General features: G+C 53.4%; 1 protein-coding gene across 5 annotated transcripts in view; it reads left to right on the top strand.

The window, feature by feature from the left end:
• Positions 1 to 1,906: 1,906 nt before the first annotated feature.
• Positions 1,907 to 13,643, top strand: part of Kiaa1755 (KIAA1755 ortholog) — a 37,637-nt gene continuing 25,900 nt past the window's right edge. Inside the window, exons 1-2 of one of the 5 annotated variants that reach the window (XM_005329846.5) lie at positions 1,907 to 2,382; positions 11,288 to 11,485. In XM_005329846.5, coding sequence (XP_005329903.2) covers positions 2,380 to 2,382; positions 11,288 to 11,485 — 201 coding nt within the window. In that variant the 5' untranslated portion in view covers positions 1,907 to 2,379. Of the gene's footprint in view, positions 2,383 to 8,176; positions 8,508 to 11,287; positions 11,486 to 13,643 lie in introns of those variants that run through there. The other 4 variants (XM_040273997.2, XM_078051768.1, XM_040273999.2 and 1 more) reach the window with 4 other exon arrangements.

Raw genomic sequence — 13,643 nt, 5'->3', positions numbered from 1 at the left:
GGGTGGACCCCCCAGCCTTCTCACTGATTCTGTGAGCACCTGATACCTTTCCAATCCACACTGTCTCTACTTAACTAAGTTAGAATCTGTTTCTGTTGCCTGCAAGCCCAGAATACTGGCTGTTATGTTAATTCTGTCTCACTGCAGCCTGCAACTCTAAATCCTCCAAACTACGACACCCCCACCCCCAACTCCTGCCGAATTCTGCTCCAGACACTAAGTCTCTCTCCTGAACACTAGTGATACCAAAACCCAACCCAAGCCAACTCTCCTGTGGGTTGTAGAGGGGTTTGTCATTGCTTAATAAACATCATCAAGGGATCCTCAAGTGTGGTGTAGTTAACTATGGGGGGATTGTTAGTCTCAAATGAATGATGAGCAAACGAAGGTCCAAGGGATGTGAAGGAACTTGCCAGAAGTTACGTGGCAAGATGGGGTGGCTCCTAGCTCAGGTCCCCTTTGCTAAAACATTGTTCACCTATGGGGGTGAGAGTTGGGCCATGGATAAATCTTGGGCTTTGGACGTAACCCTTACTACCATGTTTCTCCTTTTTTCAGTTCTTCACTCAGCCCCAATTTCTTTCACCTTAATGCTACTCAGGACCTTTGTACATGTTGTTCCCACAGCCTAGAGCTCTGTTTCTCTACCCAGTCTACCACCCCACATGCTGTTCTCTGAATTCCTCCCTCTCAGAACAAGGCATCTCATTCCCCTTCTAGATCATCAGTCCTAAGTGATCCCTCCACAGTTCCTAATGCCAACATTCATGTCTTTCCTGCTCAGTAGTCACCTCACTCAGTTATTTTTTCTGCTTATCTGTGTTTTACCTGTCTTGCCCACTAGATCCTATATTACCTGAGAAGAGAGACTCTGTCTTGTTCTGACCCAGTGCTTGGCACTGCATTTGATAAATAAATGGATGAACCCCTGAGTCCTCCAACCAGAAAGAACTTTGGGCATTTTCTTAGTCCATTTGGATTCCTATAACAAAATGCCTTAGACTGGCGACTTCTAAGCAACAGAAATTAATTTTTCTCAGTTCTGGAGCCTGGGAAGCCCAAGATCAAGGCACAGGAAGTTTGGGTGTCTGGTGGGGGACCTGTGTTCCGCTTCACAGAATGTGCTTTCCAGTTGTGTCCCTAAATGGTAGAGGAGTAAGGCAGCTCTCTGGGGTCCCACCACCACCACCACCACCGCCACCACCGCCATCAGGTACTGGGGACTGAACCCAGTGTGCCCTACTACTGAGCTACATCCTCAGCCTTTTCTCTTTTGAGTCAAGGTCTCCCCCAGTTGTCCAGGCTGGTCTTAAACTTGTGATCCTACTGCCCTTGCCACATCATCAGGCTGAGGACACATCCCTTTGAAGAGGGCTGTGCCCTGGTTGTCTAATCACCCAATGCATTTAGCTTTCACACCACAGAAACCATCACCTAGTTGCCCATTCTCTCTCCTGTAGGAACAATGGCCCCAAGTCAGAACATGGCACTTTCAAACAGACATCGTCATCTCAAAGTCCTGAACTGGGCAGTCTAGATGAGCAGAGGGGTTCGCAGAGGAACCCCCTGAGGGCAGAAGCCCATGGCTTCAATTCAATTTGAGAGGTGGGTCCTGAGTGGCCATGGGGCTGCGACCCCAGCTTCCTGGGAGGCCGAGGCAGGAGGATCGCAAGTTCCAGGCCAGGCTGGGGGGCTTAGCAAGACCCTGTCTCAAAACTAAAATTCCGAAAAAGGGCTGGGGCGACGTTCCGTGGAGGAGTGCTCGCCTGGCTCTGCGAGGCCCTGGGTCCAACCCCGACTTGGAGGGGGAAGAAAACCACCATCACCTTCACCATCACCACTACCGCCACCGCCACCGCCACCGCCACCCCACGCCCCCTCCTCTTTGCGCAGCTGGAGAGACGAGGCTCCTGTGACTGCTGCACGCGGAGGAGGGGACGCTGGCCGGCTCGCCTCTGCCCGGGACTGCTCGGGCGGGCGGGCGCCGTGGGGAGCGGGCGGAGCGGCTCCACTTCTCTTGGCAGCCGGCGCGCGAGGGGCGGGCGGGGCGCCTGGTTCTCATCACGGCGGCGGCGGGCGGGGGGCGAGGCGCCGGCACAAAGGGGCCGCTGTCCCGCCCGCCCGCCGCTCGGACCTCGGCCCGCGCCCGCCCCGCCCTGCGCCGCCCTCGCTCTCATCCCCGGCTCCGCGCCGCTCTCCCGCCCCGGCCGCTGTCCCGGGCCCGGATCGGCCCTCGCAGATGGAGCTGGGGTCAGCGCCCCGGGCCGGCCAGTCCCGCTGTCCCCGGGGCTAGGCCTGGCGGCTGCACGGGAGGACCACACCCCGGACCCACAGACCCGAGCGCAGGAGAGGAGCCGAGAGGAGCGCCGTCCCGTCACCATGGTAACGCTGCCCAGGCTGGACCACCCGCTTGCTCCTTTCTCCCCTAACCCCGGGGCCCCTGGGCGGTGCCGCGACCCTTACCGACCCCCCTCGGTGCCTGGCCAGGAGTCCACGCCTAACCGCCCCAACCCCAGCGCGGGTCCCTTCCTTGGCCAAGTTCTCCCGGAGCCTCTCCAGGCGTGAGATGGATGGACGAAGGGACGATGTGTTAACTTTCCTATTGTCCCAACCCAGAGTCAAGGGCTAAAGTTGAACCCTAGCTCGCGGGGCCTCGGACAAAGCTTGGGGTGGCTTTGCATTTAGATGTGGGGCAGATGGTCAGCTAGGCGCGATTCCACCGTGGGGTTTGGGTGGAGAGGGGCCCAGCAAAGCAGGGCAGGGAGGACTCGTGGTGCAATGGTGCAGAGGGCAAAAGGGACTGCTTCCCCAAACTCGGAATGGGTCTGCTGTTTTAGACCCAGGTCTGGAAAGTCTGATGTCCTGACGCAGGGGGCTCTGGGAGGAATGGGGGAGGGTTACCTGGGGCGGGGGCAGAGGAAGGGCAATACCTCCACACCTGGGCCTTCCAGACTGGCACCTCCAGAAGGCTGGGACTCTGGGAGAGTTGTGTATGTGTGTTGGTGCCAGAATCTGGACACAGAAAATATTGTTTTCAAAGACTCCCAGCTCAGCTCCAGACAGGCCCAGGAGCCCCGGGCAGATTCACAGGAACCATTTTCTTAATCAGGGGATTTGGAAAGCGGCTGTGAAGACACACCAGGGCTTTAACTCCTCGACTGCGATCCATCAGGCTGAGTTTGTGTGGGTTTTCATTCATGTGCACACCCACACAGAGGAATTCTGCACAGAAGTGGGTTCACACACACACACACACACACACACACACAAACACACACACGCACACACATGCACTCATGGAGCACACCCAACACACTCCCATTGACTCACACAGCTCCACACATGTGCCTCCTCATATAAGCAACCCTTGTCCACCTGCTCTCCCATGCTGCCAAAATGTGGGTATATACCTGCAAAACCAGGTGCCTAAATCACACCAGCAGGACACACTGCCATACATTGCCCTTGGAGCTATTCGAAAATAACCATTACAAACTAGTTGTTATTTACCTCTCCCTACAGGCAAGACCTTCCACTATGTATGTGGGAGTTCATGTCATTACCAATGTCATTCACACCAATGTGTGTGTGTGTGTGTGTGTGTATGTGCACACGTGTCTGTGTGCATACGTGTGCAACTGGAGATTGAACCCAGGGGTGCTCTACCACTGAACTACATCCCCAACCCTTTTTATTTTTTATTCTGAGACAGGGTCTCACTGAGTTGCCCACACTGACCTTGAACTTGCCATTCTTCTGCTTTACCTCCTGAGTCACTGGGGTTACAGGAATGTGCTGCTATGCTGGGCTTTACACCAACTCTTAGGAGTAGATCCCTGATATCTCTACCCGACAGGCCGGGGCCTTTGCTCTAGGAGCTTAGGTGACTATCCAGAGTCACTCCACCAGGAAGTGCAAGTCAGGGCAGGCTGAATTCTAAACCTGCATCCAGCTGTACTGCCACCCCAAGCCACACCTGCACAAAGGGTGTTTGCCCACCTCTCCTGGCTGGACCTAATCTAGTTATTAGTTTTAGAATCCAGACACCCCTCACCAAACCCCAGATACTTAGATTAAGGGTCCGTCACTGGGCTGGGCCTCTCAAAGACTCAACATCTCTTTCTTCATTGGGTACAATGGGCAAATTTTGCTACCTTTCTGTCTTTATATATTAAAGATTATAATCTGTCCATTTTTCTGGCCTTACCTACCCACTCCAGCCACTCAGGCCTTGGTTTAGAAGTTCTTATGGTTTATAGCTCCCTTCTGCCCCAGGGCCTTTATACATACTGTACCTCCTGGGAGAAGAAGCACATTTACCTAAGGAATACTTATTCATCCCGGAAATCTCCACCCAAGTATCATCTTAGCAAAGCCTTCCGACTCCCCTGGCCCTTGCTGTAGCCTGCCAGAGACTCCTCCCTCATGGCCTCCATTACAGTAGTAATTTTTGTGGAATGCTTTGATTAATGATTGTCCAGTGTTCAGGGACGGCTCAGTGTTGGAGATTCTTACAGTAAAGGGGTTTAGGGCTTATCCATTTCCACACTTCCCAAATTTCAGTATCTATGGAAAAACTTATGAATCCACTTATCTGACCAAATATTATAAAAGTTGCATGCGATGGCACACACCTGTAATCCCAGTGGCTTGGGAGGCTGAGGCAGGAGGATCATGAGTTCAAAGCCAGCCTCAGCAACCTAGCAAGGCCATAGCAACTCAGTGAGATTCAAATTAAATACAAAAAAGGGCTGGGCATGTGGCTCAGTGGTCAAGTGGTCCCTTGCCCCTGAATTCAATGTCTGGTACAAAAAATGTTTATATATAATAAAAAGTAACTGTAAAAATCTGTGCAGTGAGGGCAGATCTGTGTTAGTCAGTTCTGGCTGGATGAGGCTGACTGTGGACCCTTCCTCGCCTGAGCCTGGTTTCATCTGCTAAGGGGAGTAATGATGAGTGTCTGAGAGGTATACCAGACACCTGACGAGGCTCTCTCCTGGTGCCGACAGGAGGCCTGGAGAGGAGTGGAGTAGGTTTCTTGCTGTGATTTCACATCAAGTCTGAGTCCTCCCAAGATGGTCTTGTGGGCCACCTGCAATTCCATCCCACACTTTGAGAAAAGCTGCTCAAATCCGGTTCCATTCACTCCACATTGCCAAGGAACCTGCGACGTGGTGGTCCCCACCCAGCCCCTATTTGGACGAGGCCCTTGTGGCCTCAAGGTCCCCAGGGAGTGCAGGCCTGTTCACTAAGGGTCCTGAGCTGTCTGGTGGATGGTGGGAGGCCACTCTTCCTGGAACCACGTGTGTCCTGGAAGGCTCAAGAGAAGTAACGCAGACCACTGGGCTCTGGAGCATAGATAGGAGCTTGCCCAGTTCAGGGAGGGGTGCAGGGTGAGCAGAGGCAGGGCCGCATCCAGGCAGCCCTTCCTTAGTTGGGGTCCCCACCTTGGATTCTAGCAGGGAGATTTTAGGTGGCACTGAGGTGACCATTTTTTATTTTACAGCTTTTCATCTTAATGAGCGTTAGGGGGTTTTTAAATAGCAGAAACACATGACAATCAATAAAAATAAATTCGAGTTGCAAACGAAGAGACAAAAAGAAAAATACTAAGCAAATCATCATAAATCTCTATCAAGCAAATAATAAATTAGGATATGCAAGAAAACCTCTTGTGTGCGGCCCATCCATGACTGGAAAGCCCTGGCTAGAGCATGCAGTGTGTCTAGAAGAAGTAGGACAGGAATGCTGGGAGCTGACTGGTGACTCCAAGCACCAGCCCAAACTGGATCTCTATGTGAGAAAGGCCACTATGGCGGGCAGAGGGGAACCTGGACTGGTTCTCAGTTTTATACCCCAGCTCTGCCATTTATTAGCAGGAAAGTTGTGGCCACAGTTTTTCAACCTGTGAAATGGGAACAAAATACCCGGCCCATAGAATTATTAGGATGATAAAATACAGTCATCATGGGAATTGCTTGGCACGGGCCTGGCTCCAGAGACTCATTTCTGTAAGAAGCAGCTCCCACTGCAATTATTGTTATGTGGCTTGGGTGGGAGATGGTGCACCCCAGGGCAGAGGCAAAGGGGAGAGGGAGAGAAAGGAACGGATACAAGAGTAAGGCTCAAGGCAGGTGCGGTGGCACACACCTGTAATCCTGGTGGCTCAGGAGGCTGAGGCAGGAGGATCGAGAGTTCAAAGCCAGCCTCAGCAACTCAGTGAGACCCTGTCTCTAAATAAAATACAAAATAGGGCTGGGGATGTGGCTCAGTGGAGCTGGACTTGAACGTGGGTCTTCTGGGACTCGCTCTCTTCTTGGTTTACTATGTCTGGGCTGTTTATTCAGTTTTGAAAGTCTTTTGTTGTTGTTGTTTTTTTTTAAAAAAGAGCCAATTCTCTCTCATATCTCCGCCCCCACACACAAATAAAAAAAGGGCTTAGTGCAGGGAAGTGAGCGAGAACTTGAGAAGTGAGCAGAAATGCTGGATTCAGCACCTCAGCCTGGGCCAGCTCACGAGGAGTGTCCCCAGTAGTTGAGTCCAGAGGTCACAACCCGATACCTGCTGGGCTGCACCTGGCTCACAGATGGGTTTGGAGAGGTTTGACCAAAAGATCCATAATCCAGGCACAGGGGCCACGCCATGAGTGGCTGATGCCGAGGAAATGGGTGTTGCCCCAGGCCCCATGGCTCCCTATGGCTTCCCTGATGGGGACGGTGACCGTCAGGGGCCCCTCTCCAAGGGCTGGAGGGGTTACTTTCTCGACTTAGACCACTTCTGTCTTCCATATCACCTGGTGGTCCCCTGAAGACCTATGAGTCTGTGGCTACTGGTTCAGGTCTCCCTGGACCCGAGGCAGAAAGACACATCATGGGAAGTTTTCTCAGCAGCTAAGGTCAACTGGTCCCATTGAGAAACCACCTCCTGGTTCCAAACCTACCTGAACCCCATTGCGCTTTGAATTCTAGCATGTTCCTACCAGAAGAAGGGTCCTTGGAGACCGACATGCTCGGTGCTTCCCTTTTATGGGGGGGGGGACCGAGGTCCAGTTCACTGGCCAGTTGGGGGCAGAACCTCCCCTTCCCCAGGCATCTCTGCCAGGTGGAAGGCAGCCCTGGGGCTCCTCCCACCCACCTCGGCTCTTCTCCTATGAGGGGATGCGAAATCCTTCGCCTGTTGGACTAAACGGATAAACTGGACCTTTAAGAAGAGTTCAGCCCACGGCTCTGAAGGCCCGGCTAACAACATCTGGAGAGACCATTTAAAGAAGGAGGGAGGCAGCCTTCCAAACGCAGGCAGTCACACCCTCCCATCATAGAAGCGATAGGAGCTGATTATAGAACATTGGAAAACGCAGCGCACTGGGAAGAAAATGCAAATACTGCCCCCACCTGCCCTCCCCCCTCCCCCGCCCTCGGGGTAACTACAGGGAACACTTTCCTGAATGCCGCTTGGACTCTTCCTAGGCACACACACACTCTGAAGATCACACTGTATGGAATTTTTTTCTTTAAAAAAAACCTACACGGGTCAGCAGTACGTGGGGAGGGGGTTTGGCCATGAAGGAGCCTCTTTGTGGGGTGGCGGAAATCTGTTGCATATGAATCTGGATAATGGTTACAGAAGTCTGTCTCTAGGTCCAAATGTATCGTCCTGTACATTTTTTTTTATTTATTTGATTCATTTGATAAAAAAATAATACAACAGTAATAGAGGCTCATTACAAAGACATGAAAATAGACATCTAGGAACACAGCTGCTCCCCTGCGTCTGTAGCAGGTAGTTTTCTAGGTGTCCCCGCACAGACAAGGTGCCCACGTCCGTAGGAACAATGGCCCCAAGTCAGGGCACCTGTCAGCGTCTGCTGGGGCACAGGTGGGCTCCTTCTCTGGCCTGGAGTGCCGAGGGGGCGGGCAGGCGGGCGGCGGCAGCTTTGCCTTGGCTCCTTGTTCAGCTTCTCTCCTGCCGGGAACAGTGAAGGGTCCTGCCAGGCTGCCTCTCTGGGAACTGATGGAAACAAGTCTATTGAGTTTCATGGAAATCATTTCGAGGGCTCCACGTCTCGCCGACGTGTCTGGGTTCCTGTGGCCCCGGGCTGGGCTGATTGGGATGGCGAGTGGCCAAGGCTCCCCTTTCCCTGTGCGCTTCCCTGACAGCCCTGAGCCCCTGGGGTTCAGCCTGGAGCAGGTAGCGTGCTGGCCAAGAACACCGAGTCCTGGGAACTTGGATCGGGCTCCGCTTTGCTGGCTGCCCCTTAAATGGTTACAGTGTGTGGTGAGCGGAGCCAATTTGTCAAAGCCAGGGGCACCTCAGTCTGCCAGGCTCGCTCTTCCAGAAGTAAACAGTTTCATGAGGCACGATGGAGACAGGGAAGGACAGGGTGCTGGGCAGGCCACCCTTGGGGCTGGTGCCTCCAGGCAGAACAAACAGCTGGAGGCCCAGACACTGTCTGCGTCTGTCCATCTGTCCAGGATGGCGCTGCTCCCTGTGTGCGTCAGCCAGAGAAGGTGAGTTGAGGGCCTGGCACAGGGGGTGCCTGGAGCCTGCTGTTGTCCCTGGGGTGACAGTAGTGGACTCGGGAAGGCACAGGAAAGGAACTTGGACCTCAGCTTCGCCTGGCAGGCTGAATCAGCATCAGTTACAATGAAAACATGAACTGCAGCAGCCCCCGCTCCTTCCCAGAGAGCAGTTCCCATCAGGGCAGGGTGGGAGGCAGGGTCCTGATCACACATGGGGAAACCGAGGCTCCAAGAGGGAGGAGAGTTTGGCCCGCAGTTTCCTGGTGGTTGAAGCACTGCAGTCAGCTGCAGAGACGACCTCACCTCACGTAGGTCTCTGGCCAGAACTTAACAACCAGGAACCACGTGGTCAGACAAGCCCTTCCGAGTTCTCTGATCTTCTGCAGACTTAGGAAGCCTTCCCCTGGTGATCAGATGTCTGTACCGCCTGCCTCCCTAATGCGCTGCAGTCTGGCTTTGGGAGAAAGGAAGAGGACTGGCCGAGCCTTTGGGAAGTGTCCAAAACAAGACAAACAGGCAGCCCAGCTCAATCTGCATGGGAGGAAAGAGGCCCAGAGAGGGTAGGGACCTACTCAAGGCTGCGCAGCGAGGTAGAAGCCAAGAGAGCCAAGGTCCCAGCCTAAAGGATTGAGTGTGTGTGTTCACAGAGGGTAGATGCCGCCCTTGACTTCCCCTCCTTCCTCCTGCAGTCCTCAGGGTTGTGTGGGGTGACAGATGTCAGGGTTTAACCTTGCTGAGTGAGGGTTGGGAGAGTGGGAAGAAGGTACCTGCTGTCCTGCCACCCTGAAGATCCCTCTCTGCAGCTCGCTGTGCAAGTAGCTCCTGCTGGGCACGTGCCCTTTGTCACTAAGTCCCTGACAGCCAGGCATCCCTGAGAGCCCTCGCCATGACAGTACCAGGTCCACCTTCCTTCAGAATGGCTGCGACATTCTTCCGTCCCCCCTTCTTCAAAGTCCCTCTTTTATTTCCTTGTACTCGGGGTCTTTGTTTATAGAAAGGGCCCCTCTCCTGAATAAGCTCTATGCTGGGTTTTTCTTTCCATATCCCTCTGCACCTCAGCAATCGATGGACCAGAGTTTGTGGTCAGTCAGGGGCAACCAGCATGGCTTCCATTACACTATCTAAGAGTAGAAAATCGAAGCCCGCGGACCCGCTTGCTGTAGATGGTTGACAGTCTCTGGCCTGTTTTACAAATGGAAAAAAAAATGTGGTTCAGGGAAGACTATTTTCCTGCTTCCAAATTTGCTAAGCACCTATTTTGTGCCAGGCCCTGGGTCAGGTGTGGAGGACCCAGGGGTGAATCGGCGCTAGCCTGCGCTGTGCTGGCTTTCTATTGCTGCTGTCACCAACGGTCACACCTGCAGGAGTTTAGAGCAGCACGACTTTATTCGCCCGCAGTCCTGCAGACCCCAAGTCTGACATGGGTCTTGCTGGCCTAAAACCACCGTGTGGGCAGGGCTGCATTCTTTCCTAAAGGCTCTAGGGGAGAATTCCTTTGCTTGCTCTTTGCAGAGAGCTGCCCACATTCCCTGGCTCTTCCTGCCTGTTCAACGCCAGCAACTTGGCATCTCTCTGACCTTTTTGCTTCCACAGTCGCATTCCCTCTGTCTTCTGGACTATCCCCTCCCCCTCCTTTTTTTTTTTTTTTTTTTTTTTGGTACTGGGTATTGAACCTAGGGGCGCTTTTTACCACTTGGACCTTTTTATTTTTCATTCAAATCCGTCTCATTTAGTTGCCGACACTGGCCTTGAACTTGCAATCCTCCTGCCTCAGCCTCCAGAGTCACTGGGCTTAGAGGCATGCACCACCCCACCTGGCTCCTCTCCCCCTTTTGCAAACCCTTCTCAGTGTCCTGGGCCCACTTGAGACTCCAAGAGAATCTCTTCGTTTTCTGGCCGTATGATTGGCAACCTTCATTCCATCTGCAACCTTAATCCCCTTTGGCCTGTTAAGTGACCCAGTCACAGATCCCAGGGGATAGGAGGTGGGCATCTTTGAGGGCTACTCTGCCGACTCTTAGGGATCCAGAAATCACAGTGGGAACTGCTATGAGAGGGACACAGAGGAGGGGACACCTGACCCTTCTGGGGTGGAGGCCGGTACCAGGTCAGAGACAAGGGCTGACCTGAGTCTTGGAGAATAAGGAGCTGGCCAGGAGAAGGGGCAATGGAAGAGGAAGGTGCTCGGGAGGAAGGAACAGCAAGGGCAAAGGCCTGAGGGGACAAGAGAGTACCCGTGCCATCGTGGTGAGGCATGGAGAGGAGGCTGGGCCTGCACGGTGCAGGGTCCGGGAGCTGGACACGGGGCTGCAGGCGTCCTGAAGGCAAGGAGGAGCCCTTGAGGAACGCTGAGCAGGGGGCGGACACGTGGGAAATGACACTCTGGGTCCCTGGCGGAGGTCGCTGCAGGGAGGAGGGCCTCAGGCCAGCATCCAAAGTGAGGTGATTCCTGGGAAGAGGTGATGGAGACCCAGCTCGGTCAAGGGCAGGGGACAGGCTGGTGGCAGGAGAGGGCAGCTCAACACGCGGGCTCTGGTCTCCTAGTCTGACAGGATGTTGGGACGTCCCTGGGCAGGGAGGGGGTGGAGGAGGAGCAGGTTTGGGAAGCTGTCCCTGAGTGGGGTGTGAGCCAGGGGGAGGGGACAGGAGTGGCCGGCAGCATTAGCAGGGGCCTGAGTCACGGAGACCTGGGAGGTCACAGGAAGTGCCCACTGCCCTTGTCGTGGTTGCTACCATTACTTTTTCATCCTCTCCTTCTGTCCCCCCAGGACCCTCCGTCCCTAGATGCCGCCATCCAGCATGCCTTGGCTGGCCTCTATCCCCCTTTTGAGGCCACAGCACCTACGGTCCTGGGTCAGGTGTTCCGGCTCCTGGACTCTGACTTCCGGGGAGACGGGTTGAGCTTCCTCTTGAATTTCCTGATCCCTGCCAAGCGCCTGTGTGAGCAAGTTCGCGAAGAAGCCTGTGTAAGTGGGGAGGGCGGTGGCGCCAGGGACAGTCTGTCCCAGAGGGCCAGGGGCTGGAGGGGAGCAGAAGCAGGTGGGCAGGGGGGTGTGTTGACTCATAGAAGAACCGAGGACATGGATGGTTTTCCACATATCATTGCTTGTCAGCTCCCAAGTGGAGCAGGAGGGCACTTGGCCCTTATCCTCTGACATCTGGGAGTCTGTTACAGTGCACTTCCACCAGCAGGAGGAACCGCTGCAGAGAGGCATCTGGGGATCCTGGTCCTTAGGAGCCTGCCTGGGGCCTGGCATCCTGGCCATCACCAGGCTGCCTTGGCCAAAGTGGGGCACTTCCATGGAGATTACAGAGAATGCCGCATAGGTTTCCTGGAGTCCCTGAATTATTAGAATGTGCACTTTCAACTGTGGGAACCCCTCAAACATAGATCCCAGGAGGGCCTCTTCCATGAAAAAACAGAAAAATAAATTAGGCAAAACTTATGGGCTACAAATGACAGAGTCCCCTCTCAGACCAGACCTGAGCTACCCTTGCAGACCCCTCAGTCTCCGCTTCTCTGCTTTCCAGCATCTTCTGATACGCTGGGTCTCTCAAAGGTTGCAGCTCAAGGAAATGAACTAACTCTTCTTCAGCAGCTGCAGATAGGAAAAAAAAAATCTCAAGGAAGGATCCTGATTGGCCAGATTTGGGTCACATGTCCATTCCTGAACCAATCACTGTGGCCAAAGGAATGGGGGCATCAAGATTGATGAAGCTTGAGTCATACGCCCACCTCCTTGGTCAGGGGATGAGACTGTTTTTAAAAAAGGATGGGGAGTTCCTTGAGGTCCCTAAGAAGATCAAGCCCTCTGATACCTACAGAGGTATCAGAGGTTTGCTAATCGCTTCCTGTTATTTAATACCTGCTGCCTGAGACCCCAGGGTCAAGAATCACAAAGGTTCTTGACCACCATCCCCCACCCCTGGCCAGTCTTGCTCACTGTCTGTCAGGGACATAGCTCATGAGGAGCAAAGCATAAAGGTGGGGACTGTGTGTGTCGTTTAGGAACCAGGATGGAGATGGTTGGAACCAAATGGAGAGAGAGATCATCCCTCTCAGCTGTGCCACACAGCACCTGGCAAATGGGAACCCTCAGTGCACAGGAACTGGCCTTATAGGAGGGAGGTGTCTCTGGAGACATCAGGAGGCTTCCACATGTCCGTCCGTGCTGACATTAGTTCATGGCGGTCCTCCCCCATCCTTCTCCCTGATAAGCTTCGCAACCGTCACTTCCTGTATTTGGCCATTAAAACCATATCTGCACTGTGTCAAGGTCACAGCCTGTCCACATCTTTACTTTTTAATTGTAGGCAAATTTAATTTGACCACAATTACAGGCAAATTCATGTCCCCGAAGAGCAGTCGAAAGTGATGTGGGATCCACAGGAGGTCTCTGGGTTCAGGTGCCCAAGTTCAAGTCCCAGCTCTATCACGGTGAACCTGGAAGAGCTGAACCTCAACTTCCTTGTGAGTAAATGAGAACAATAATGCAGAGCAGCCGCACCATGCATCACTGGGAGAGTCCAATGGGACCAGCAGAGCTGACACCTCGGTGGTGCTTTGCCTTTTGCAAAACACAGCTGGGCTCTTCTGTCTTGTTTAATGAGAAGGCGAGGGCAGCGTGCTGTCAAACACGGTCAGCAAACACGGTCAGCTCTCACCATTGCCCCAATTAATAGTTCCAGGAAACTCTGGGTCTTTTGCACCCATGTCCAAATTGTGCAAAATTGTCTGGGATTTACTTCATCCTCGGGATTCAGAATCTTTTCCAAAAGTCAGGTGGAGAAAGACCTGTTGTCCATCCAGGGGACATTGTTACTGTTGTCCCCGCTGAGCATCTCTGTGGAACACTGGTCGGCACAGACGGGTAGAGAGGGGGGCTTGGCTGGGAGGGGACCGTCCAGGTCAGGTCTGCTCCAGGCCTTATCTGCCTATTCAAAGAATTTCTGGCACCTTCTCCTCTTTAAAAAAAAAAAAATTATAAATGGTTTGCCTCACCTAGCCATGTCCTTACTCGATAATGGGAAATTAAATAATAAATAATAAACAAACAAATAATGAGCATTCGACCCCAGAATGACTTTTGGGTCAGAATGAAAATGTGGAATGTCTTCTTCAAG

The sequence above is a fragment of the Ictidomys tridecemlineatus genome, chromosome 5 (genome assembly GCF_052094955.1).
Source record: "Ictidomys tridecemlineatus isolate mIctTri1 chromosome 5, mIctTri1.hap1, whole genome shotgun sequence".
NCBI lineage: Eukaryota > Metazoa > Chordata > Mammalia > Rodentia > Sciuridae > Ictidomys > Ictidomys tridecemlineatus.
This window is presented reverse-complemented; position numbering and strand designations above follow the sequence as displayed.